The 27,776-nt window shown below is 40.4% G+C and overlaps 1 protein-coding gene and 1 non-coding gene across 3 annotated transcripts in view; one reads left to right on the top strand and one right to left on the bottom strand.

Annotated features, from left to right (window-relative positions):
- TRNAD-GUC (transfer RNA aspartic acid (anticodon GUC)) lies at positions 1 to 72 on the bottom strand. The gene has a single exon. It is a non-coding gene; the product is annotated as a tRNA-Asp (tRNA).
- Positions 73 to 474: 402 nt separating this feature from the next.
- The window catches only part of LTA4H (leukotriene A4 hydrolase), a 32,644-nt gene continuing 5,342 nt past the window's right edge, over positions 475 to 27,776 (top strand). Inside the window, exons 1-15 of one of the 2 annotated variants that reach the window (XM_061125605.1) lie at positions 475 to 718; positions 5,521 to 5,651; positions 7,444 to 7,564; positions 9,827 to 9,895; positions 12,616 to 12,720; positions 13,730 to 13,782; positions 16,652 to 16,724; positions 16,993 to 17,133; positions 18,114 to 18,137; positions 20,490 to 20,560; positions 21,004 to 21,115; positions 21,805 to 21,949; positions 23,065 to 23,168; positions 23,597 to 23,667; positions 26,310 to 26,364. In XM_061125605.1, the coding sequence (XP_060981588.1) occupies positions 560 to 718; positions 5,521 to 5,651; positions 7,444 to 7,564; positions 9,827 to 9,895; positions 12,616 to 12,720; positions 13,730 to 13,782; positions 16,652 to 16,724; positions 16,993 to 17,133; positions 18,114 to 18,137; positions 20,490 to 20,560; positions 21,004 to 21,115; positions 21,805 to 21,949; positions 23,065 to 23,168; positions 23,597 to 23,667; positions 26,310 to 26,364 (1,434 nt within the window). In that variant the 5' untranslated portion in view covers positions 475 to 559. The remainder of the gene's footprint in view (positions 719 to 5,520; positions 5,652 to 7,443; positions 7,565 to 9,826; positions 9,896 to 12,615; positions 12,721 to 13,729; positions 13,783 to 16,651; positions 16,725 to 16,992; positions 17,134 to 18,113; positions 18,138 to 20,489; positions 20,561 to 21,003; positions 21,116 to 21,804; positions 21,950 to 23,064; positions 23,169 to 23,596; positions 23,668 to 26,309; positions 26,365 to 27,776) is intronic. The other variant, XM_061125604.1, reaches the window with a different exon arrangement.

Below are 27,776 nucleotides of genomic sequence, written 5' to 3' on the forward strand. Positions count from 1 at the left end.
CTCCCCGTCGGGGAATCGAACCCCGGTCTCCCGCGTGACAGGCGGGGATACTCACCACTATACTAACGAGGAACTGCACGAGCAAGAGTGTTCCGACAGTTCTCTTATCTCTTTTGACCCCGCCCCCTCACAACCCACAATCGCCAATAGGCCTGACATTTCTTCCACTGCTATTGCAACTTTCATCGAAGTTGAATGGAACTAAAATAAAAGCGTTCACTTATTTCCATCTGCTTACCCTTCCTCTAACTTCCATTCCCCTCCTTTCCCCCCACTCTCACTTTGGGAGCAATATCGATCCACTTCTACACCCCTCGACACACACACACACACACTCCCAGAGAGCAAAGCGCACGCCTTGTCGCACTGCACCATGGGACTTGTAGTTCCATCAATGCCGCACCGTACTCTTTGCTGACTTCAAAGAACTTCCTTTCCCGGCAGACGCCGCGAACTCCTTCTCTCTTTACCTCACACCCACTTTCTCTCGCGCTCAGCGGAGTAGTCTGCTTGCTGAGAGCTGGGGTGCAGATCGCGTGCATCGGGACTCCTCACAGCCATGCCCGAGGTAGTGGATACGTGCTCCTTGGCCTCCCCGGCGTCCGTCTGCCAGACCAAGCACCTGCACCTGCGTTGCAGCATCGACTTTGCTCGCCGGGTACTGACCGGGACGGCCGCGCTCACCGTGCAGTCCCAGGAGGACAGTCTGCGCAGCCTGGTACGGTGGGACCTGCTCCCGGGTGCCCGCCTCTCCCTGGCCACCCGTCCTCCGTCTCTCACCCCGCTTCGGCCCCTTCCCGGTGCCGCCCCGCGTGCGTCGCGCATCCGTAGGTGCTCCTCCGCAGCCCACAGCCCTGTTCCGCAGCTCCTCTTCAGCCTCCGCTCATTTCTCAGTGCCCCGGTCTTCAGCCCACGCGCATCCCATATCGATGCCTCCCACCCAACTGGAGTCTCTGCGTTCCTTCTTTACCCACTATGTATACCTGCCTTCTCCTCCACTCCTTTCCCCAAAGCCTCCTTCGCAGTTCCTGGACACATCCTGGTGCCCATTCCACGCCCCGCTCCTCACCCAGCGCTTAAGTTTCATCTTGGCAGGAATTCTCCTTTCCCCGCTAATCCTAGCTCCCAGCGCTAAAGCCGCCCCCTGTGGTCGCCCCATTTCCTCGGCCTGCCGCCCAGAACTCCCTCCTCAGGCCCCAGAATTCTTCCAGTCCCCGGCACACTTTGCTCAGTCCACACTCTCAGCTGAGTCTCAGGCCCTCTGTCCTGCGGGTTCTCAGCCCCACCTCTGCCTCCCAGGCCCCTTTATTTCAACCTGCGGGTCTATAGGATGTGACCGACCACCATCTCCCTGCCAGTTCTAAAACCCCTCAGAATCCCGAGCCCTGATGTAATATTTTCAGTCTCCGGATTCATGGTTCTTCCTACCTTTGCTTCTTATCACTCTTCTCTGAGAAAAATTTAAGGAGGGGGGGGACATTCAAGCTTTATAAGGATGTCTCAATACAATTGATTAATAGTTGGTTCCCAGCAGCAAGTAATATTGCACTTTCTTAGAAAATAAGGACTTCTCCAAGCTCTCTAGCCACCAGAATGATGAAAAACGTGTTTAGCTTCGTGGAGTGTTGTTCTTTTATCTGTACAACATAGCCTATTTTCAGTGTTCTTACTCAAGCTGTCTGATAGTATTTGAATTTCCAAGATAAGGATTTTTACAAATAAAAGGAACAAGAAAACTAGCCACATATATTGCATAGCGTGGTGTTAGTTACTACAACCCAGCAATAAGCAACAGAGAAGGTATGTTGTAAGCTTGATAGGGGGAAATCAGTGGAATCCACTGATTGGGCTTATTAGTAAGTTTAGATAAGAGTTGGTGGCTTTTATGACTTTTGCCTGCTTGAGTAATAGACCTGTATTTTGAGTTCATTGATATGAACCAATAAAGCACCTAACTTTCTTACCTTTGTTACTTACCATTTTCCTAGACTAATTCTGGTTTGAAAAATCGGTGGACTCCTCTATGTATTGATTTGTAGTCCCCAGAAGTACTATAAGGAAATAAATAAATCAAAGTACTATAAGCAAGATCACAACTATTTCCTTATAGGCTGCACTTTGTCTGCTTGAAATACCAGGCTATCATTTATTATTGCAGACAGCTTTGCCCAGGCAGGATCGGCTGAACTGAAGTCCTCTTTGAATGCAATCTCTCCTTTTAGTAAAAGAAAGTGAATTTTGATAGTTTGCCACTGCTTAATATGACCTTGCAATCCTATTTATAAAAATTAAACCTTTACCTCTGTTCCATGAGTAAGCTAGAGTTAGGATGCTTAAATTTTACATCTGTTCAAATAAATGGAAAAAAATAAAATAAAAGTTGACTACAGTAAAAAAACAAAGTTCCAGTCTAAAAACCTGCCTGTTTTTTTACATTCTGCATATCTCAAGAGAAGATTTTTAAATTGCTAATTCCAACTAGCCAACTATCCAGTTTCCTTTGTTTTTCCTTCTTATTTCTATTTTTGATCAATTGCTTAATAACATTTATCAGTGAAATTTGAAGGGGAATTTCTTAAGTAATTTGGGAGTGCTAGCTGAGGTTAGGACTTGAGATACACAGCTTAAACATTGCATTTCCTGTTTTCTCTTGGTCCAGGACTTGTTTCGTGCATTAATTGGCACCTACAGTTTCTCTGGCACTGTGTTAAACCCTGGGAATGCAAGCCTAAGTAACATTCTTTTTCTTTTGAAGAGCCCTCAGTCTAATGGATAAAACAAATCCTTGTAATGTGGCACAGTCAGTGCTGTTGGAGAGCTGGGCCAGCTGCTATAACAAACACAGAGGATACAGAAAAGGTTTCACAGAAAAATAGTTAAAACAGTCTTCTGATTCAGAACAGATTTGAAAAGTTTAGGGAATACAGAAAATAGAATATGTTCCACTGGGAAATGACCCAAATGATTCACCCTTATGGTTATAGTGAAGTGAAAGTCACTCAGTCATGTTTGGCTCTTTGTGACCCTATGGACTGTATAGTCCATGGGATTCTCCAGGCCAGAATGCTGGAGTGGATATCCTTTCCCTTCTCCAGGGGATCTTCCCAACTCAGGGATCGAACCCAGGTCTCCCATATTGCAGGCGGATTCTTTACCAGCTGAGCCATCAGGGAAACTGTTATGGTTATAAAAGTAGTGTAAACATAAGTAGTTTATATACATAATATACTCCCATTCAGTTTTTACAACAAATCAGATATTCAGAAACAAGTACTGGAATATGAGCAGAGGAGTACCTTTATTGTTCTTAAGCTATAAAATCCAGTATTTCTGAATATGCAAGAGTGGGAAGATAATTCAATTTAGAGTAAGAGCAACCACTGAGGGACTCCCCAAAAAGAGAGAGTACTCCAAAATAATAATTGCCATTGGAAGGAAAACTGATGGTACTCATAATAAATTTGGCTGCTCTTAAAAAACAAAGAAAAAGAAAGAGAAAAGATAATAAAACCAGGATGGAAATTTCTTCCCAGCCAAAAATGCTTGACTCTAGATAAGAATAAAATTTTGAAATTTCCTCAACTTATCACCCAGTTAACTGATCCAAAAAAGAGGTAACTGGAAAGTGACTGTTTCTTGGCAGTCTAATTTCCCATGCTATTCTAGGCCAGATTTCAAGGGAAAGATGTCAGAGGTAGGAAAGTTAGATAGTGAGCAGTTCTGAAAGTCCAGGAACTGACCTAGGGTGGTGGTAGGAGGAAAAAAAAAAAGTATGAGGACAGTGTGAATGAAAAACTTGTTAATTGGCTATGCAGGATTGGGGAGTGGGACCAATTGTGGATTATTTGAATGTTTCGAACCTTAGGTAAGTTGAGGAGTTCCATCATCGGAATAGAGAGCAAACTTAGGGTACAGAAGGGTGGCTTTGTTTTTAAAATCTTCAGAAGCCTATTGAATATGAGATGCTATTTCCCCTGGAAATGTTAACCAGGCAGTTAGAAATACCTGCTGAAGTCCTGGGGAGGGGAGACAGCTGCGAAAGATGGGTAGTCACCTGCACAGGGGTTCCAGGTGAAGATGTGAGAATGAGCAAGAACTAGGGATTGAAGAATATGGTAAGTAAACTGAAAGCCCAAGGCTAGTGCATGGGGACATATCTAGATTTTGTAGTTAGAAAGGAGGGGGAGGAAAAAAGCATTAGACAAAGAGGAGAATCATTGATGTGTGAAGTCAAAGCAGCTAAGGAAAGGGCTTCAAACAGATGGTACGGTCCACTGGGGCCATTAGCAGCAGAGGTCCAGGTTACTGAACAGAAGAGACCTGTTGACCAGGACTGCCCTTTCTGTGGCACAAAAACTAGAAGTCAGATTGAAGAGGAGAAAGGGAGGATAGATTGATGAGGAAGTGGAAACAGCAGCCATAGATAACCCTTGGAGTTTAAGGAAGGAAGGAGAAAAGTAGAATAGTTATCAGAGGGGGCAGAAGGATTGAGTGAAGTTTTAAAATTAATATGGGAAGCTGGTTTAAGTTGTTTGGAAACAGGCTTGTGGCACAGGAAGGTTCTAGATATTAGAACGAGAGATTAGTTGAGAGATAATGAAAAGGTATGGGTTCTAGGGCTTAGACAGAGGAATATTGGGGTGGAAAATCCTCAGACACTTGTTGCCACTCCCTTCCTGCCCAAAGCAGGTAATCTGCCTGGCAAGTAGATATGCACTCCCAATCTCCCAGTAACAGGAGTCCCCAACTTCTGGGGTCTGATGCCTGATAATCTGAGGTGGAGCTGATGTAATAATAATAAAGTACACAATAAATGTAATGTACATGAATCATCCTGAAACCATCCCCCCAACCCCCCTGGTTCATAGAAAAATTGTCTTCTGTGACACCAGTCCCTGGTGCCAGGAAGGTTGGGGACCACTGCTCTGTAGGGCCATTTGGTCACAGTTGCCGCAACCAGGTTGGACTTTGTCTAGATACACATCTAGTGATACAGTCTAGTGTGATACAGTCTAGTGATACATCTAGTGTACACATCTCTAGTTGTACGTCTAGTGATGTACAGTCTGCTTATTTGCCTAATAAGCACCAAGATTTGTTTTAATTTTGGGGTCTATGAAAGTAGTACAGAGCAGTAGGACTATATGAATTCTAGGAAGAAATACAAGGTAATATATATTGAGGAGTCATGATGAAAGAACAAGTTATAGATAAGCTTTTTCAAAGTATAGAAGTTAAGTTTTAGGAGATAGAAGCAAAGGCATTTTCATTTAGATCTGACTTTTACTTAATGCCAGGGCTTCCCTGGTAGCTCAGATGGTAGAGGGGAAGTTTAGAGAACGTGGATTGGGACCTATGCTAACTGTCAACTCCTTTATTTCCTATCTTTCACTCTGTATCTTACTGTTTTAAAGAAACTAGTTCTAAACTGAAATTGTGGTAAGATTGTAACTAACATTTAGTTTTTTCCAGTGCATAAAACAATTTTCTCATCATCTAAAAATACTGATTTATTTCTAGGTTCTGGATACAAAGGACCTCACAATAGAAAAAGTGGTTATCAATGGACAAGAAGTCAAATATACTCTTGGAGAAAGACAAAGTTACAAAGGATCACCAATGGAAATCTCTCTTCCTATTGCTCTGTGCAAGTATGGATATTCTCATCTTTCTCTTTTATGGCCAAATAAGGGGAATATATATTTTCATTTTAGTTTTTTATTTCATTTCCTATTTTTAGTTTGTGTGTATGTAGTAATTGGTACACCCCTCCTACCAATCTGCTGTTCAGATCGAAGCTTATAGTGAAAATTATATATTCCTAAGTTACTAAAGAAATTCACTGTAAAATACTCAAAAATAGGACTTGATAACTGTTACTTCTTCACTCATCATGTTAGTAATACCTAGAGTGATGGTGGGAATGCCTTAAGGAAGCACTTCAGGGTCACCTGGGAAGCTCTTACAAGCTGTGTGTTTTTCACCTGCTCGCCAGAGGCTGCCCAGTTTTATTAATGGAATAACAATGACAAACATACAACCATTTCTATGTACTAATCTTGGGATAAGTGCTGTAGGTGTATTCTTTCTTCTCATCCCTATAGTAACCCTTTGTGGCATGATCTACATTTTACAAAGGGTTACTCTAAGGATTTGGGCTTCCCAGGTGGCCCTACTGGTACAGAACCTGCCTGCTAATGCAGGAGATGTAAGAGATGCAGGTTCGATCCCTGGGATGAAACGATCCCCTGGAGGAGGGCATGGCCACCCACTCCAGTATTCTTGCTTGGAGAATCCCATGGACAGAGGAGCCTGGTGGGCTACAGTCCATGGGGTCACAAAGGGACATGACTGAAGTAACTTAGCTCGCATGCACTGTAAGGATTAAAGAGTATATCTGCACGCTTATCCCGAGATTAGTATGTAGAAATGGTTAGGTGAAATGGTTATGTGTTTGTCATTGTTATTCGATTAATACAAGTGACAAATGAGGAAAGGGAACCTCAGAGAGAGAAGGTAACTTGTTCAAGAAAGTTAGCCAGAGCTGTCCTATTGGGAGTATATCCCACTCCTTGGTATGTTGGGGAGGGAATAAATGGTGGAAAACCATTGGCATGGAACAAAGTCAATCTAGTCCCACCTTGCAGCAGCCAATGTTCTCTTATCTTCTCTTCCCGTTTAAGAAAAAGAAAGGAAACGCACGTAATTTGTGAGGTATGTCATTAACCATATTCCGCAGATGAAGCAGCTGTGGCTTGGGAAGGTCAGATAATTTGCTGGAGTTCACAGCACAGCCAAGTTCACAGTCAGTGGCAGAGTCAGGACTCAAGTTCAGCCACTGGTCTCCAGGGCTCTTGCTGTTTCCTCGTTAACAATGCTGTTCAATCTATCTGGGTGAAGGACCCAGTTTTTGTTAGTTCCAGTCCACCACAGGCTAATACTTTTGTAAAATGCAATAAAAACTAATTACTAGGATGAAGAGATTAAATACAAACACATATGGTCTTATCATAGGTTTAACAGACATTCACTCTCGAGTTCTTGACTTAACTCTTCGGGTCACAGTTTGCAAGCTAGCATGGCCCTGTGTGGCGCTCTGCCACCCCTGCAGTGGGCATCAGCATTCCAAAGTCATTTCTTCTGCCTCCCCACCACTGTAAAAGCTTTCCTGGTGTCACAGAAAAAAGCTGGGGTGTTCACCTAATATCAGTTCCTCTTACATCTTCATAAGCAGTTACCATGTAGGAAAAAAGACTCACAGGCTGACATTCAGGTAAGAACATGCAAGGCAAACATTCCTAGAACTTACTCTCAAGCAGTAATGAGACCTCATAAAATTCTGTTTATATTATTTGGTGTATATCATGTTATTTATGTACTATGAATTAAAATTTTAGTTAGATTGAATTGTATACTACTAATGTATTTGTTCCTCTCATATAGAAATCAAGAAATTGTTATAGAGATTTCTTTCGAGACATCTCCAAAATCTTCTGCTCTTCAGTGGCTCACTCCTGAACAAACTTCTGGCAAAGAGCACCCCTATCTCTTCAGTCAGTGCCAGGTAAAAAGGCCTTGGGATGGTTTATTATTCCCAGCTCATGCAACTGAATGAAGCAAAGTGGACAGTGGTCTTACGGATACTGGGGTCTTACCTAAGATAGTATTTTATCTTATAAAGACCACACATTTTCATTTATATCTCTCACCATTAATACATTCATATATTACTTTTAAAAAGAAACTTCCTTTCATTGAAACATGTCTACCTAGACTGGACTATCTAGGTCATATTTATTAATATATTCACATCCTCAGCACCTACCATAGAACTTGGCATAGAGTGGGCACTCAATAAATGGTCTTAAAATGAAAGGAAAACACTGTTAAACAAAATATGTACTGGTTATGAAAACTGCTTAACAATAAAGGGAAGGATCAGATTTCCCATTCCTCTCCAGACACTATTGTCCAGAGATAACAACTGAGTTGGTCTGTAGCCTCCGGATTTTTCTTACACGTTTACAAATGTATACATTATGTATATATATTAATGTACCTTTAAGATGATATGATTTAGACTACATCTGTTTTCTGTTTAAAAACTAAAAATAAACAACATAATTAGAGATAGTGTCACAAGAGTAATAAGTGTCAAACTTCTGAAAGAAACAAAACTAATTCTTTTAGCAATCAAATAGTTTACAATTAAAAGGATTTACTTCATTAAACATTGACTTTATTTCCAAGCATTGTGTAAGGTACTTTGCATATTTAATCCTTTAAATATTCCTCTGTGTAAGACACTATGGTAGGCTCACATTTGAAAACAAGTCTATCAGAAAGGAGGCAATGCTGGCAATGTTTACTTTTTATTGCCAGTTGAAGTTTTGTTTTTTGTCTAAGAGACCCTTAGTTCACTAATCTGGAAGAGATACCATGTTCTAGGCAAGAATGTACCAATTATACACTCCATTTCTTATCTGATTTTTGTCAGTAATTATTATGGAATGTCTGTAAACTAAAGTTAGCAAGAAATGCAAGATCTGTGAGTCACAAGAATGTGAATTTTGAACATCTTATTCCATTTCTTATTGGAAGCAGTTTTCGAAATGGAGGAAAGCGATTTCAGTTAAATTACTACAGTTGATAGGAAGCACATAGACATGATTTTGTTCGATGAGTTTGCTTATAGCCGCTCTCTATGCATATTTTCCTGGGTTTGGTCTTATCCAGTGACATACACATAAACCTCACCCCTGGCATTGCGGAGTCACATAACCAGGGACCTTTAAGGAACCCTAAATGCATGGTCTTAGAACCTTGTTTGGGGAGAGCAGACTATCTGGTTCTTCTAGTTCTGCTTAATCCAACTAGAGGTGAGGTCACTTGGACTCCTGTATCTTTGGAGAATGTATTAGATCTGAAGTGGAAAGAGCTGGTGTCTGGAGGATAGAAGGAAGTTTGCAGAGGTGTGAAGTGTGTCTGGGATTTATAACAACCTCAGAGAGAGAGGTGAGTGTCAGTGTTCCTTCAAGCTCAGTGAGGTTGGGTTCCCTTTGCTCACCAGCAATAGATGCAGACTTATCTGACAACAGGCCAGGGTATGAAATCGTAGGTACTCTGGTCATTCTTCTTGATGGAATTGATCATTATGACAGATGGATGCAGAAGCAAAGAAACGCTCTACATATTAGATGAATGGATATGTCTAGATGGTGTTAAAAGAGACTTTTCTTTCCCCCTCCTGTCTTCCTAGTATTTACTTTAAAGTTTGCCACAAGATCAAAATGTCAAGACCTTAACCACATTGTCCAAGCTGTGTTTCTCAGAAAACTGGTGTCCCATTAGACTTTAATAATTAACCAAAAGAAAGTGGGTTTTATGTTGAAATAAGTATAAGAATTTGAACATGTTTCTTACTCTAGGTCTTTTTAGAGCCTTCAGAAGGCTAATGTTCCTGGTGACTCTCCCAGACAGGCACGTAACATGCCATGGTTCTCAAATTTACTTCACAAAAGAGCCCTTTTTCGACAGGGTACCTAACGACTTCTCACTGGGAACTACTGTTGCTCCAGAATCATTGTTTAACGTTTCTTCACGCGCCAACTGAAATGTGAGGGCGGGGCATACATTAAAAGGGGAAATTAGATTTTTTTTATCCACAGATCTACTTTTGCTACTTGAAAAGAGCTGAAGAAATGTGAGACATTTTTACTTTTAAAAAGAACGCATCTAAGAAAAATGCTGCAATTGTAATGACTTCTTAATGACTTGATTTATGAGTCAGGGAAACAGCTGTTTCTTTTTTCCCTCTCTCTCCCAGGCCATCCACTGTAGAGCTATTCTTCCTTGCCAGGACACTCCTTCCGTGAAATTAACCTACAGCGCAGAGGTAACTATTACTGAAATTATTAGCTGAATTAATTGTTCTGTATGAGTATTTTGATAGGGACTACACTAAATCTGTAGATTGCTTTGGGTAGTATGGACGTTTTAGCAATATTAATTCTTCCAATCCATGAACACAGATTATCTTTCCAAAATGAACCAAATAAGTCAATAATGATAAGCAGAGATAATAAATTTTTTTTTAGCTAACAGTAGTTTAATTAGTTAATTAAATTCTGCCTGAAATATGTTAGAAAGATGGATCTCATTTTGAACCTCTGTCCCAAAGGCAGTTTCAAACATAAATGTAAAAAAGGGAGATGAGTATCATTCTGATTTTAAAAAAATTCAGAGGCTTTCCTGATGAAGAATCCACCTGCCAGTACAGGGTTCGATCCCTGCTCCGGGAAGACCCCACATGCTGCAGAGCGACCAGGCCCATGTGCCACAGCTATTGAGCCTCTGCTCTAGAGCTGGGAGCCGCAACTAGACCAGTGCTCAGCAGCAAGAGAAGCCACGGCAGTGGGAAGACCGCACACTGCGACCAACAGTAACCCCCACTTGCCACAACTAGAGAAAAAACCTACGCAGCAGCCAAGACCAGGTGCAGCCCAAAATAAATAAAATTACACACACACAAAGAAGTCTAGCCCTAAAAACAGGGATTTGGGAGCAACTCTTTAACTGTGAAAAAGTTTGTCCGATTAAATGCTCTATAAATGCACTTTGTGCATTTTGCTTCAGTTATGTCCTACTCTTTGCAACCCCATGGACCATAGCCCACCAGGCTCCTCTGTCCATGGGATTTCCCAGAGAAAAATACTGGAATGGGTTGCCATTTCCTCCTCCAGGGGGTTTTCCGACCCAAGGATTAAACCCACATCCCTTCTGTCTCCTGCATTGCCGGTGAGTTCTTTACCACTAGCACCGCCTGGGAACTAGCCATGTAAATATCTATCTAGGTATCCTAATGGGCGTATATTACAGACTTATTTGTATGCATTTCCAACTTGTTGTAGGCACTGCTAACCCTTTTATGAAAAGGTGGACTATAATTAATAAATACTATCCCAGAGGCTAGACTTACTCAGACCAGGCACGTGGAACTGATGACTATCTAGTATTTATGGAAACTTCTTGATTCCCACATTGTCCCACCACAAAACCACCCTGAGCATAACGCTGCAGAAACTACAGTTGCAGGCCAAGAATCCCAGGATCTGGGCTCTTCTCCACTGCTGAATAACTGCATGACCTTGGGCAAGTCTTGTGACCTCACTACGTCAGCTTTCTCATCTGTATGACATATCACTGCCTAAATGAAGGGAGGAAGTGGAACCACAGTAGTCTCTAGGCTCTTAGCTCCAGGATCTGGGGCTATAGCAGCACTGGTTCTGGAGCTCCTGATTCTGTGCTTGCCGCAGTAACAGCTTTGAGGGCTGGGCCAGGGTTCGATCCCTGGGCCGGGAAGATCCCCTGAAGAAGGGAATGGCAACCCACTCCAGCACTCTTGCCTGGAGAATCCTATGGACAGAGAAGGCTGGTGGGCTATAGTTCACAGGGTCACAAAGAGTCGGACACAACTGAGCGACTAACACTACTACGTGCGGACAGAACAAGAAAGTCCAGAATTGGAATGGGTGCTTGCCAAGTCACTAATACTCAGGGGATGGTCCTTTATTCTGGCATTCACTAGAAGTAACACTTTCAGAATCATGGAGCTAGGGTACACACGTCAGTGACCATAGGTTTGCTTCATAAGGATCTTCTCCATACAAGGTTCCAGAGAAAATTATTTCACCTTTCTCAGCAATACGTTTAAGTTCCTTACACTCAAAACCCTTAAAAAGGTGGAATTTGGGACTTCCTTGGTGACACAGCGGATAAGAATCCTCCTGCCAGCGCAGGCGACACGGGTTCGATCCCTGGTCGGGGGAGATCCCACATGCCACGTGGCAGCTGAGCCTGCGCCAGGGCCGCTGGGCCTGCATGCTGCAAATGCGGAAGCCTGCTGCCTGGAGTCTGAGCCGCGCAACAAGAGAAGCCACCGGGATGAGTCCCGCACACTGCGGCCGGGGAGTAGCCCCCACCGAACGTAACTAGAGAAAGCCCAGCCCAGCCAGAAGTGCAGGGATTAATTCAGATATTTTAAAAGTAGAATTTTGTAACTCTTAAGTTTATGTTTTAAGTATTACATTTTTCAGAATTGAATTCTCTGTTCTAAAGTGAGGATAGCATCCTTTTGAATCTCTCCCGAGGGTATAGAGGGGATCAGGCCTGGTGACTGCCATTGCCAGGTGTGGTCAAAAAAATTATTAACATAATAAAAGTAAATGATTAAAATAAATAATGTATGTTCTTTGTAAGTAACATAAATTTAGGTTATTTATTCCTCACAACAATTCTATGAAGTATGACCCTCATTTGATTTAGGAAATGGAGGGTTATTTACCCAAGTCCACGCAGTTAGTAAATGGCGGAGCTGGGATTTTAATCTAGTTTCTACCAAATGCTTTCAATATGAATAGGTGAATGAATAGGTTGATATTTCACATTCATTTTTAAAGAAGCCAGTTTTACATATTGCTAATTCTGTTTATAAAACTGATACATATGACTGTATTGGGTTCATAGTCTACTGGATCAAGAGTCAAGAAGGCGGAAGAGGTTATTTTACATAGAACATTTTATTTATAACTGGTAATGACTTTTCTTCTTGATTAGGTGTCTGTCCCCAAAGAACTGGTGGCACTTATGAGTGCCATTCGTGATGGAGAAGCACCTGACCCAGAAGACCCGAGCAGGAAAATTTACAGATTCAGCCAAAAAGTAAGATCTTAGGGTCTAGATTTTGTGTTTTAGTTGGTGGTGAACTCCAAATAGCTTCTTCCCATGTGAAAAGCAAAATGGCTTTTGAAATATTTCAGAATTTAGAAAGCAGCTTCTGCTTTTTTTTATTTCTTTTTCTTTTGCTCTTTTGAAGTATTTAGTTCTGCTTGCAACGTTGTATTGAAGAAGGAAGGTGCTGGGTAGGTATGGTGGGGGTATGTCTAATGCCATTTTTGCTCATCTCAGTCAGTAGCAGGTTTCTTGTTTCTAAGTTACTTTGACCTGCCCTGATACCAAACTGTGGGTATATGTTGGCATAGTGTTCACAGATGGAAGAGCTATCTTAGACCAAAAAACAGTTATAGTCCATTAAGTTACAATTCCTAGGTAGCTGGTAGTTTGACTTCTATCTTTGACTTTTAATGAATTCTGTGTGTGTGTCTCTGTGTGTGTGTGTGTACATTAATGCTTTTTAAAATCATCCTCCTTAGCAGAACTTATAACTGAATCACAGTGGACAATTTTGCCCCCACCCCAGCTTCTGGGATTCTAAAACCTTTAGCATCCTTTCATTGCTGGATTATTTTGTATGTCTCTCAAATATGCCAGGAGTGATTTCAAAAAAGCAATTTAAAATGAAGTTTTTTAATTCAAGAAAAAAGGAGAAAACAAAGAGGAAAGCACAGTTGCCTTCTTACATGTTAATTTTTGTGAAATGCTTAAGATGTACCTTGTAATACTGTGCAGTCCTATGTTTCACATTTCAGAAGCTTTCCTTCCTAATATGATAAAAGGGAAATAGATGTTTTGAAATGTTTTTATATTGCAATTTTGAACTGCTAGACCCCTCAAAAATGGGAACCATTTGAGAAGTACCAAAAGAAAGTAATCTACACTAATGTTTGGAGATTTGAAAGGAAACTTTCTTTTGAATATGAATTGTCTTATTTTGTTAACATTCTTAATCACTAATTCGAGCATGTGCTGTGTGTCTTGTTTGCCCCTTCAGGTTCCAATCCCCTGCTACCTGATTGCTTTGGTTGTTGGAGCTTTAGAAAGCAGGTGAGCTTTTGAACACATTTTGAAGTATACACAAAGATCAAATCTTAGGTGTCTTGACCCTCTGTCAGGATTTATTGTTAGATCATTTTTGTGTTTCTCAAGATAACAAGCTGAAAGCTCTAGAAATATTCAAATCTAATCATGAAATGTTCAAATCTAATCATGAAATGTGAATCACAAATTAATTTTAAATTAAAAGATCTTTACCAGTCACCCCTTGGGATTTCCAAGTATTCGAGAATGAGCATACTCTTACTGTTAATCTGGAGTCTAAAACAAGTTTAAACAAGTCAATCCTCATAACCTCCGTTTTTTCATCCTTCAAATTACAACATCCCCCTTCCTACCTCATTTCGTGATTATGTGCAACAAATGAAATAAACTATTTTAAAGCACTTGGAAGCCTAGGAATATTACAGAAATATAAGATATTTTGTTAAAGTTTTACCAGCAGCTAGAGTGCCCTTTTCTTAATTTCTTCTTTGTTCTTATTTCTAAACAACTGAAAACTAAGAATGGCTGTATAGTAATCACATTCTTTAAATTGCCAGAAATGTAGACGTGGTGGACATGTCAGGCAAACACAGCTTCTGGTCCAGCTCTTGAAGTTAACTATGAACGTCCTTGGGTAGCTCACTTCTCAGGATGAGCATCTGTGAGCATCAGGATGAGTACTCACCAAGACATACCCACATCTCACTTCAGAGGATGCTGAAGGTTTTGGGGTTTTATCTTTGTCACCTAAAACCTAGAAATAATCATATGTACTTCAAAGGATTTTTGTGAGGATTGATAGACCCAACATATGTAAAGCTCCTGACATATAGGAGGCACTCATTAAATAATAATTATCATCATTGTCATAGCAGTTGCCAATTAGCAGGTCTCATTAGGTACCAGCTCCAATGCGTCAGGCTTCCCTTGTGGCTCAGCTGGTAAAGAATCTGCCTGCAATGAGGGAGAGCTGGGTTCGATCCCTGGGCTGGAAAGATCCCCTGGAGAAGGGAAAGGCTACCCCCTCCAGTGTTCTGGCCTGGAGAGTTCCATGGACTGTATAGGCCATGGGATCACAGAGTCAGACACAACTGAGTGACTTTCATTTTCACTTTCCAATGTATCATCCTCTTGAATCCTCACAACTCTGTGAAATGAGTACAATTACTCTTTCTCATTTTACAATAAAAAAAACTCAGTGAGTTTAAATGACTGGCTCAGCGTAGCAGAGCTAGAAAATATCAGAGCTGGGACCCATCCTAGGCCATCTGATGCTGGAGCCCCTGTAGCTTAGAACTCTGCTGTCTGGAGGGGCAGCCACTAACCACATGAGGCTTGATGTGCTGAAAGTAGAAACTATACACTGGATTTCTAAAGACTTAATATGAAAAAAAAGAATGGAAAATATTTTACTAATAATCTTTTATGCTTGATTACATGTCAAAATGATAATATTTTTGATATATTGGGTTAAACAAAATATAGCATTAAAATCGATTTCACCCTCTTCATTTTGCCTTTTTTTAAAAAAAAAGTGGTTACTAGGCAATTTAAAATTACACATGTGGCTCACATTTGCAGCTCTCGTTAATTTATATTGCATAGCACTGGTTACCATTTCTACTCACAGTGGTCTACAGACCAATAGCTTTGGAATCTCCCGGGAGTGAGTTAGAAATGCCAAGGACTTCCTTGGTGGTCCAGTGGCAAAGACTCTGTTTCCCCAATGCAGGGGGCCTGGGTTCAATCCCTGGTTGAGGAACTGGATCCTACATACTGCAACTATGGCCTGGCACAGCCAAATAGATAAATATTTTTAAAAAGGAGAAAGAAATACAAGTCCTTGGGTCCTATCCCAGACCTACTACATCAAACTTTGTATTTGCATAAGCTGTCCAAATAACTGTGTGCACATAGATGCTTGAGAGGCACTGCCCTAGAATCCACTGCCTTTCTGGGGAAGAATATCAAGGCAAAGTCTTACTGTTTGGAGTTTGCATTGCATACAATTTTTAAGATGAAATTTAGATGAAAAAAAATTTTTTTGAGTTCTAGTCCTATATGTGATATATAGTTATATTTGTTTCTTGCTTTTATTTAAATTGTGGTTTTAAAAGAAAAACACAAAATTACAATAACTAACTTTAATGTATAGTTCAGTAGTCACTTGTGTCATTATGAAACAAATCTGCAAAACCTTTTCATCTTGAAAAATGGAACCTCTGTACCCTTTAAACAACACCTCCATTTCCGCCTCCTCCCAGTCCCTGGTAACCACTGCTCTGTTTTCTGTTTCACTGAGCTTGACTACTTTAGACACCTCATAAATGGAATCACAGAGTATGTGTCCGTCAGTAACTGCCTTATTGTATCTGGCGTGATATCCTTAAGGTTCCTCCGTGTTACAGCCTTTGACAGGATTTCCTTCTCTTTCTATTTGTTTCTTCTTCTATGAAAGCGATCATCCTTTAAGTGCATAACAGAGTTTACATCCACTCTTGTTCTAGAATAATCTCTTATTGAGCTGTGACTGGGTTTCTACAGTTGTAAGACTGAGGGAAAAAACTAGATCCCTAAGGGTCTTACTCAAGCCGGTGAGCTAACCTTTGGGGGCGCGTAGCGTCTAGGTTTTCACGTGGCTCAAACTGCATCCCTTTACAGACAAGCAGATTTACTGCCGCATGTACAACAGGAGGTTTGTAACTTAGGAAAAAAAAAAAAAAAAGAAAAACCACTTAGCCTCACCTCCTCCCCATAAGCATGTGGTAAATCATACTCCTGTCAGGATTTGTGTGCAGACACTTTAAATCTTTCCTAGAACCAGGTGAGTAATTTGCCCTGAATTTCATTTTTATTGAGCCTTTTCCTTTTGCAGGCAGATTGGCCCAAGGACGTTGGTATGGTCTGAGAAAGAGCAGGTGGAGAAGTCTGCTTATGAATTTTCTGAGGTTGGTCATAAAGTTACCCTTTTTTAATAACAGTGATAGTAGATTTAAGAATTTGAGTATGAAATGAATGGTTTTAAGTAATATGGTAAAAGAGTTGAATAGTGTATCTTATTTTATGTGAGTTTGCAGTTGATGCATTTTTTGGGTATCATTTTCATTTAAAATAGCATCATTAACTCATAGCCTTCATAGAAAGCAATGTATACTTTTAAGAAATTTATTATCGCAGTGATTAAGATGCACAAAGATCTCTGCATTCATTTTCCAGACTGAATCTATGCTTAAAATTGCAGAAGATCTGGGAGGCCCATATATCTGGGGGCAGTATGATCTGCTGGTCCTGCCGCCGTCCTTTCCCTATGGCGGCATGGAAAACCCATGCCTCACTTTTGTGACTCCTACTCTGCTGGTGAGTGTAAATTTTTCTTCACCTGAAGTTGAATTTGCCTCAAACATAAACCTAGATAAGAAGAAACTTCGGCTCCTAATAATCTTGTTTTTTTTTTTAAGTCTTTTCTCATTTATGTAATTTTTGTTTCTGATTTTATTGTTTATTGTAGTTACTATCATCATATCAACTTCTAACTTTGCCATTTGGGAGAAAATAATATAAGTTCAAGGTGCTTTGGGATGCTGGGACTGGAGGGTTGTGTAATAACAATCTATTGATGGATTGTGTATCCAGAGAAAGAAACAATACCATTTACACTTGACATGTAGGTTCTGGTTAAAAGCAAAACAAAACTCCATTTACCATGACTAGGGAAGAATTAGCCCATAGTATATAGCTATATTTTACATGCCTTTGTAAGCTACTTTAACGGAGAAGGAAATGGCAGCCCACTCCAGTGTTCTTGCCTGGAGAATCCCAGGGACAGGGGAGCCTGGTGGGCTGACGTCTATGGGGTCACACAGAATCGGACATGACTGAAGTGACTTAGCAAGCAAGCAAGCTACTTTAAATCCTTCCTAGAACCAAGTGAGTTATGGATTGGCAACTAAATAAATAAAACACACCATAGTAGACACAGGACACTACAAAATTTTCTTAAATATACTGTGGGTATTAAGGAGAGAATGAAAGAAAATAAGGGTACATTTTAAAAAATGGAAGAGGACAAATGTTTCTGGGAAATTAGAGACAAGTGTACTTGCTTCCTGGTATTGGGAAAAATCCCAAGATTAAGGAGAGAAAGAATAATGCTATTTTCTAGTCCTGCATTTTTAAAAAATTTCCTCAATACATGTTGCATTTGAACTATTTGGAGTACAATAGCAGAAATACAGTGAACCATAAATGCAAGAATATGTCTTGACATAGGCTGTCATTTAGATATAGTCTGTAATTTGATTTCTGAAATACTAAGGTAATTTTCTTTATTTTTTTAGGCTGGTGACAAGTCACTCTCCAATGTAAGTTAAAATGTATTATCTTGTTGCAAGACATTACTACACTGTTTTTTTTTTTTTTCTGAAACCATCCAGCTTTTTAAAAATTAATTTATTTTTTAATTGAAGGAAAATTGCTTTACAGAATTTTGTTGTTTTCTGTCAAACCTCAACATGTATCAGCCATATACTACACTGCTGTGAAAAGAAGGGAAGCGAAAAGCAAAGAAGAAAAGGAAAGATATACCCATTTGAATGCAGAGGTCCAAAGAATAGCAAGGAGAGATAAGAAAGCCTTCCTCAGCAATCAATGCAAAGAAATAGAGGAAAACAATAGCATGGGAAAGACTAGAGATCTCTTCAAGAAAATTAGAGATACCAAAGGAACATTTCATGCAAAGATGGGCTCAATAAAGGACAGAAATGGTATGGACCTAACAGAAGCAGAAGATATTAAGAACAGGTGGCAAGAATACACAGAAGAACTGTACAAAAAAGATCTTCACGACCCAGATAATCATGATGGTGTGATCACTCACCTAGAGCCAGACATCCTGGAATGTGAAGTCAAGTGGGCCTTGGGAAGCATCACTACGAACAAAGCTAATGGAGGTGACGGAATTCCAGTTGAGCTATTTCAAATCCTGAAAGATGATGCTGTGAAAGGGTTGCACTCAATATGCCAGCAAATTTGGAAAACTCAGCAGTGGTCACAGGACTGGAAAAGGTCAGTTTTCATCCCGGTCCCTAAGAAAGGCAATTCCAAAGAACGCTCAAACTACCACACAATTGCACTCATCTCACACGCTAGTAATGTAATGCTCAAAATTCTCCAAGCCAGGCTTTAGCAATACGTGAACCGTGAACTTCCAGATGTTCAAGCTGGTTTTAGAAAAGGTAGAGGAACCAGAGATCAAATTGCCAACATCTGCTGAATCATTGAAAAAGCAAGAGAGTTCCAGAAAAACATCTATTTCTGCTTTATTGACTGTGCCAAAGCCTTTGACTGTGTGGATCACAGTAAACTGTGGAAAATTCTGAAAGAGATGGAAATACAGGTTTCTCAAGTGAGAAACCTGTATGCAGGTAAGGAAGCAACAGTTAGAACTGGACATGGCCCAGCAGACTGGTTCCATATGGGAAAAGGAGTACATCAAGGCTGTATATTGTCACCCTGCTCATTTAACTTATATGCAGAGTACATCATGAGAAACGCTGGGCTGGAAGAAGCACAAGCTGGAATCAAGATTGCCGGGAGAAATATCAATAACCTCAGACATGCAGATGACACCACCCTTATGGCAGGAAGCGAAGCAGAACTAAAGAGCCTCTTGATGAAAGTGGAAGAGGAGAGTGAAAAAGTTGGCTTACAGCTCAACATTCAGAAAACTAAGATCATGGCATCTGATCCCATCACTTCATGGGAAATAGATGGAGAAACAGTGGAATCAGTGGCTGAGTTTATTTTTCTGGGCTCCAAAATCACTGCAGATGATGATTGCAGCCATGAAATTAAAAGACACTTACTCCTTGGAAGGAAAGTTATGACCAACCTAGACAGTATATTAAAAAGCAGAGACATTATTTTGCCAACAAAGTTTCATCTAGTCAAGGTTATGGTTTTTCCAGTGGTCATGTATGGATATGAGAGTTGGACTATAAAGAAAGCTGAGTGCTGGAAAATTGATGCTTTTGAACTGTGGTGTTGGAGAAGACTCTTGAGAGTCCCTTGGACAGCAAGGAGATCCAACCAGTCCATCCTAAAGGAGATCAGTCCTGGGTGTTCATTGGAAGGACTGATGCTGAAGCTGAAACTCCAATACTTTGGCCACCTCATGCGAAGAGTTGACTCATTGGAAAAGACCCTGATGCTGGGAGGGATTGGGGGCAGGAGGAGAAGGGGACGACGGAGGATGAGATGCTTGGACGGCATCACCAACTCGATGGACATAGGTTTGGGTGGACTCTGGGAGCTGGTGATAGAGAGAGAGGCCTGATGTGCTGCGGTTCATGGGGTCACAAAGAGTCAGACACGACTGAGCGACTGAACTGAACTGAGCTAACAACATTTTATGGTTTGACCTCTTCATATATTTATGAAATATTTTCTAATGGAGTGATGTATCTATTTAGTATTTTAAAATAATGTTTAATTTCTATTTTTTAAACTCTACAATACTTTATGTTTGGCTAAATTGTGTTTTTTGTTTTTTTGCTGAACTGAATAATTCCTTGAATAACCTCAGCTAATGTTAAAAAAACTGAAAATGTGGGGGGAAAATGAAATAAACTGAACAACATGGAATTGAAAAAAGTAGAATGCTTACATAATGAATTATTTTAGGTTAAGATAATCACTTCCATTATTTCCTTTAGGTTATAGCACATGAAATATCTCATAGTTGGACAGGAAATCTAGTGACCAACAAAACTTGGGATCACTTTTGGTAAGATTTATTATTATTCCTTATTTATTGGTTCTTGATTTTTCTTTCTTTCCCTGCCTTCCACCTGTCTGGATTATGTGTATGTCTTTGTTATCATCTCTTTATAGGGTTTTTTTTTTTCAGTTCTGTAATATTTGTCACAGTGTCAGATAGAATAGAGGTTTTCAGCCGATGCTATTTAGTTCGTGGCGTGGTCACATTTTAACAGAGGGACACATAAAACCAGAGCCGTGGCTTTACTCCCCCCTGCCATCTTCTGGGCTGGGCTTCGCACTGCTCGGAACTGAATGCAAGGAGGCCTCGCAGAGCGCTCCGCTTAGGCCGGAGTCTTCACACTATACAATTGCCCTGCTCTGTAGAAACGCCACAAAGAAAATATCTTGTTGATCACATGCCTTTTTTCCTCAGCCATGCCTGTGTTTTTATTCTTCAATTTTTTTCAGGTTAAATGAAGGACATACCGTATACTTGGAACGCCACATTTGTGGACGACTATTTGGTGAAAAGTTTAGACATTTTCACGCTCTGGGCGGATGGGGAGAACTCCAGAATTCGGTAAATGAGTCCTACTTCTAATTAGCCTCCAACTAATAAAAATAAATGAAGAAAAAAGAAAATAGATATGTTTCTGTAGGAAATATATGCAAAATAAGACACACAGCAGTATTAACTTATGCTCGTGGACAGTGATTCAAATTAAATTATGATCAAGACAGAAAAAATAAAAAATAAAAGCATCCATCCCAGGTTGTGTAAGTGAAACTCAAAGATTCAGTTTGTAAGGCAGCTTTACTTTACACTGTACTAAATGGCAATGAGAAAGTCATTTTTACTGGTGTGGGAAAGCAAGCAGATGCTGGTATTATGTTCTCTTGTCACATGTTAATCCTTATCGTGTGTATGGTTGTGTTCATGACTAGTCTGAGCTTACTGGGGCTTTGCAATGAATATATGTGATGACTCTGAATTTTATTTGGTGTATTTATGTTATTTATGTTATGCTAACCAGGCACTGATACATTGTTCTAGGCAAGAACTATTACAGAATCTTACACTAGTAGCCATTCCATTAATTGATTTCCAGAAATGTGTGCTAACATATCCTATAATTACCAGTCTGTAAATTCCACTAAAATTCAGATTCCCCTAAAGTTACGACACTGAGTAAAGTAACACTTCCTTCCTGGCTTGTCTGCAAGGTGGTAACCAGACTTCATATTTGGACTTTTCTCTGCATCCCACAGATAAAGACTTTTGGGGAGACCCATCCTTTCACCAAACTCGTGGTTGACCTGACGAACGTAGACCCTGACGTGGCATATTCTTCAGTTCCCTATGAGAAGGGCTTTGCTTTACTCTTTTACCTTGAACAGCTTCTTGGAGGACCAGGCAAGTAGTTGGCATTTTCTGATTTTTTTTCAAGAGTATTAGTTTTTAACTATTGTTTTAGCTCTATCTTATCCTTCTAGTTCATTCTTTATGTAGCTGCTGAAGAAATCTATATCATTTTCTGACATTACCTCTCTACTTGAAACCTTGAATAGCCCCTGCATTCTGAATTGTACTGCTTCACTTCAAAGGAAAAAAAAAACTCTTCAATAATTTAAAAATTAGGAAAATAGCTTGTGCTCATTGTAAACACTTAATGTGGTACAGAAGGCTATAGGGGTGACAAGTGAGACGCCCTCAGTTTAGTGTGTATGGCTCCGGGTCTTTCTCTCAGTGTAAATGAACAAATAAGTACCTACAGTTATTTTAAATACAGAAAATGGATCATACTATATATTTGTTCTATTTTTTTTTACATTTGTTTTTTAATTCAACGATGGTTCACACATATCCTTCCATATCAGAATTTACAAATCTATCTTATGCTTTTTAATACCAATTGTATGGCATTTATGTTACCTTCCTCATGGATGAGCCTTTAAAAGTACTCTCTTCTGGAAAAGAATATGAAAAAGAATACATGTATACACACACATGTGTAATTGAATCACTTTGCTCTGTACCTGAAACTAACACAACGTTGTAAATCAATGATACCTCAATTAAAAAAATAAAAACTTATGGTTAGATAGATAAATAACCATACTCTCTTTTGAACTTTGACTTAATGGACTTTGAAAGCCCTTTCTCATCTGGATCCATCCTGCCTGTCCAATCTGATTTTCCTCCTCTCTAGTCATACCTGGATCGTTGCTTTTAGAATTTATGTTGTGTATTCCTCTTGTGTGTCTTATGTCATCCTCTTATCTCTAATTAGGATTTCTCTTCTCCCTTCTACAAAATTACATACGTTCTTCAAGGTACAACTTAAATTCTACCTCTGCTTTTGAACATTTTGACGTTATTCTATCCTTGTAGCCCTCACTGCATTTCCTTTTCTCTGAATGTTCTCTGTGGTTTGGTACAATGTGCCAAAAGAATATATTAACTAATTACTTATCTATTAATTGACTTTTTCTTTTTATCTTCTTTTTCTTCTGTTTAAAAAACCTTAGAGGTCTTCCTAGGATTCTTAAAGGCTTATGTTGAGAAATTTTCCTACAAGAGCATAACTACTGATAACTGGAAGGATTTCCTGTATTCCCACTTTAAAGATAAGGTTGGATTTTAAAAGCTTTCTTATTTTGCATGCCTAATCTATCTTTATTTAATGGCTATTTGTTAGGCTGATTTGAGTTACCTGATAGTGGTACTGGCCCAGAATTTAAGACTCAGTCTTACATTGAATGTTTTCCTATTTAAAATGTGGTCTCAACAGGATGAACTACTGTGTAGAATTGTCCTATATCAGAGCAACCTGCAATATGTTTCAGAGATTTGTGTGTGTACTTGATTTTCCTATTTAAATTATTTAAAAGAATACTGCCGATTAACATACATTTATTTCAGAGAGACTTAAAAATTACCTTGCACATCAATGTAGACAGAATTATACATTTGAGGACCTAAAAATCTGTTTTAGAATTTTTTTTTTTTTCAATAGAAAAGATTGTTCTGTAGCAAACTGCGTGTGCCTTCTCTTCTCAGGTTGATATTCTCAATCAAGTGGATTGGAACACCTGGCTGTACTCTCCCGGACTGCCCCCCGTAAAACCCAAGTAGGTGCTTACATTCTAATGCTTTCCTCTCATTCTCTGAAATCCTAGAGCTCCTCAAAGTGTCTGAGAGAGTTTTATGCCTTCCTTAAGCTGTTACTAGTTTGTAATAAGAGTTGAGTTCTTAGGTGTTAGAACCTTAACCCTGGGGTCAAAAAAATAATTTCCGTGGTATTATAAATATAAATCAGTTCAAGTCACTGCAGGTAATTACTGAGAGGGCTTCTCTGGTGTTTCAGTGGTAAAGAATCTGCCTGCCAATGCAGGAGATGCGGGTTTGATCGTTGGGTTGGGAAGATTCCCCTGGAGAAGGAAATGGCAACCCACTCCAGTATTCTTGCCTGGGAAATCTCACGGACAAAGGAGCCTGGCGGGCTACAGTCTATGGGTCGCAGAGTCGGACACGACATAGCAACTAAACAACAGTTATCTAGTGCCTCCTCTCTGCACGGAGATGGAGAGAGATACAGAGAAGAATAAGATATTACCTTCTTCTTGAAAACCTTTGCAGTAAGAAAAATAACACAAAAGACTTACGTTCATTGTTACAACAGTGTCATAAATTACCATCCCCACTTCCAGAGGAGGCATATTAGGCTTAGCTAGAGTAAAGTGTCTTGCCAAAGGTTGCACAACGGGTAATGAGGGTTGCCATTAAACCTTAGTTGCCATCAACCCATTATACTCCCTTTTAAACAAAGCATCCTCCTTAAAGCAGGGGCCTGAACCCTGGTCTTCCAAGAGTCCTTTTCAGAGATGCTGGCTATTCCGTGTTGCAGCCAGAACTTGCTGTTCCCTCTGCCTGAGTATTCCTTACCCAGTTAATTCCAGTCTCAACTCAAGAACCCCTTTCTCATGGGAGCGCTCCTCGGCCTCTCTAACGAGGTCAGGTCTGTCATTCTGGGCTTCTCAGTGCTGTGGATCACGTCTTCACAGTTGTTGCCACGACTGTAATCTTAGATTTATTTGTGTAATTATTAAGTCTTTCTCCTTCACTCCACTGAAGCACCAGGAGAACAGGGCTCATACCTGGTTCACTCGTTACTTTTCTTAGGACCTTGCCCTAAGAAAGGGTTGCTTCGCCTGCCTGGGCTAATCCTTATTTAATTTTTTTCATTACAATGAGAAATTTCAGGCACCAAGAAACAGACCAGCTGAAGATTTTTTTATTTTTTACTGTCCTGCTGTTTCTTATAAAAGTGCTAAAGTCGTGTTCTAATTGAAGGTAATTTACATCCTGAGCAGTCAAGGACCTCTGGTCCCATGTCGGGCTCAAGCGCAGTCAAAAGGGCCTGCCCACTGCCCGCAGCCTGACTACTTCATGAAAATAAACTGGCAGCTGATTCAAAAAAGATCACTGCTGGGAAGTCTCTGGTGTCCCAGTGGTTCAGACTGCACCCTCTCATTGCCAAGGGCCCAGGTTCAATCCCTGGTCAGGGAATTAAAATCCCCCAAGCCATGGGGCTGCAAAACAAAACACAAACAGAAAAAAGGTCACTGCTTTGACCCTTTTATTATCTTGCCCCAGGGCACAGGCTCTGAAAGCAAGTGCAGTGGTCGCTTCCAATCAAAACTTATCCCTGCAGGACAGGTGCCCCTCTGTGTTCTAACAGAAACATTTCACGTCAAGCAAGCATGACTTACAAACGAAGAGAGATGTTTTACAAGAATTTCACACACATGACATGGCCTCTTCCATTGTTGCAAAATGCATGATTTGTTTTCCAAGCTGAGAACGCATAAACCTTAACATAAGTTGCTTTGCTTAATGGTCAGGGCTCGTTAAGTCTGCTTTCTTTTGAAAAGAGAGAAACAAAATCACGAGATTTCGGAGTCTCCCAAGGGTTTCACCATTATTTCCCCATCATCTAGAACAGTGCCTGTCACATAGCAGTTACTGGCAGATCTGGTGGATGATTAGATGATTGGAACCATGGGAGGTAAAATCCACAACAGCAAGGACCTTGTGGTATTTGCCATGCTGTCGTGTGTACCCACAACTGCTCCTGCCATCAGAAAACACTGAATATGCTCAGCCCAGCCCCGCCCAGCCCCTTCAGCACATACTACTGAAGCGTGTGACTGTCTCTGCTAAGATGTTTTGGCATTCTCTACAATGCATAATCCCGTATTGGGGCTTCCCTGGTGGCCCAGGGGTTAAGAATCTGCCTTGCAATGCAAGGGACAGTGGTTTGATCCCACGCGCCTCAGGGCAAGTAAGCCAGTGCGCCACAACGACTGAACCCAAGCCCTAGAGCTTGTGCCCCGCAGCAAGAGAGGCCACTGCACGGAGAAGCCTGTGTACCGCAAGGAGAAGACCACACACAGCAATGGAAAGCAGCCCCTGCCTGCTGCAGTGAGAGAAAGCCCTCGTGTGGCAACAAAGACCCAGCACAGACAATAATAATACATTAAAAAAAAAAATCCAGTGTTTCATTAATTTGGTATCTACTTGGATTTCTGTGTTCTTAGAGGATATCAGTCATATTTAAATCAGGTAGAAGATTTCCTATTGCCAGCACTCTGGGGTTATTTTCAAAAGAACTTTGAGATTTAAGTATGTTCTATAACTTCAGAATGGCATTGATGCAAAAGCATGTGGCTTTGTATAAAATATAAGCTCTCATGTTTTTTCATCGTTGCAGTTATGATATGACCCTGACAAATGCTTGCATTGCCTTGAGTCAAAGATGGATCACTGTGAGTAGTAATGCATGGTTTTTGCCTCCTTTTCGAATTGTACAAATACGTCTCTACTCAATGAACTGGGGGAGTGGTGCTTTACTTATGAACTCATGTGCTCGGAAAGGCTATTCATTCAGTCTGGTTTGTCCAAAATAATATATACTAGCCCCCAGTGTGTAAAGTTAAATTTGAGGGGAAAACAAATGGATGTTGATGGTATTGGTTCTGATTTTTCTTGATCTTAAAAGGGAAAGGGGAATAGAGGCCTCTTAGGGGAGGGGAGATGATTTTTAGGAACGATGAGTAAAGGAGCCCTTAGAAGAAAGATCGGGAGGCATCGTTTCCCCCAAAGTTCGGGAATGGAGTGTAAGAGAGGAGTAGAAAGCTCCAGGTATTAGGAGAACCAAGGGAGAGCCAGCAAAAGGAAGAGAAACCAAATCAGGAGTAAGGCAAATCAGGAAAACAGAACAAGAAACCATGACAAAGATGCTCTAGTTTTAAATAAAATATGAACCTAAGAAAATATAAAATTCAGCAGCTCCGGTCAGAGCAGCAGGCTGACTGCACACATAGGTACCTCCGCCGTCAGCATCTCCACGTCTCATTCTCCGCTCTGCCCGCCTGGCCTTGCCGTGTGACCGCGACCTCAGTTTTGGCTTTATCTTTACCCTGCGCTTTGTTTTTACCACTAATGAGTATATCCTCGATAGTTTAAATTTGCATGTTTCTAAGCAAAGAATGAGATCTGTTATTTCTAATATTGAGGTAAGTTTCTAAAAAGGGAAGACGTTCTGATATTAAGGGCATTTTGAAGGGGAGGAAGCTATAAAATAATGTTTCTAACAAAGATGTTTATACATACATTAAATTTTCTGGCGGGATATACAGGGAACTTTTTTTTCTTTTTTTTTCCCCAATTATTTTTATTAGTTGGAGGCTAATTACTTTACAGTATTGTAGTGGTTTTTGTCATACATTGACATGAATCAGCCATGGATATACATGTGTTCCCCATCCCAATCCCCTCTCGCACCTCCCTCCCTATCCCATCCCTCTGGGTCATCCCAGGGCACCAGCCCTGAGCACTTGTCTCATGCATCCAACCTGGGCTGGTGATCTGTTTCACATGTTTCTACATGTTTCGATGCTGTTCTCTCAGATCATCCCACCCTCGCCTTCTCCCATAGAGTCCAAAAGTCTGTTCTATACATCTATGTCTCTTTTTCTGTCTTGCATATAGGGTTATTGTTACCATCTTTCTAAATTCCATATATATGCGTTAGTATACTGTATTGGTGTTTTTCTTTCTGGCTTACTTCACTCTGTATAATGGGCTCCAGTTTCATCCATCTCATTAGAACTGATTCAAATGTATTCTTTTTAACGGCTGAGTAATATTCCATGGTGTATATGTACCACAGCTTCCT

Source organism: Dama dama, chromosome 22, assembly GCF_033118175.1.
Source record: "Dama dama isolate Ldn47 chromosome 22, ASM3311817v1, whole genome shotgun sequence".
NCBI classification, from domain to species: Eukaryota; Metazoa; Chordata; class Mammalia; order Artiodactyla; family Cervidae; genus Dama; species Dama dama.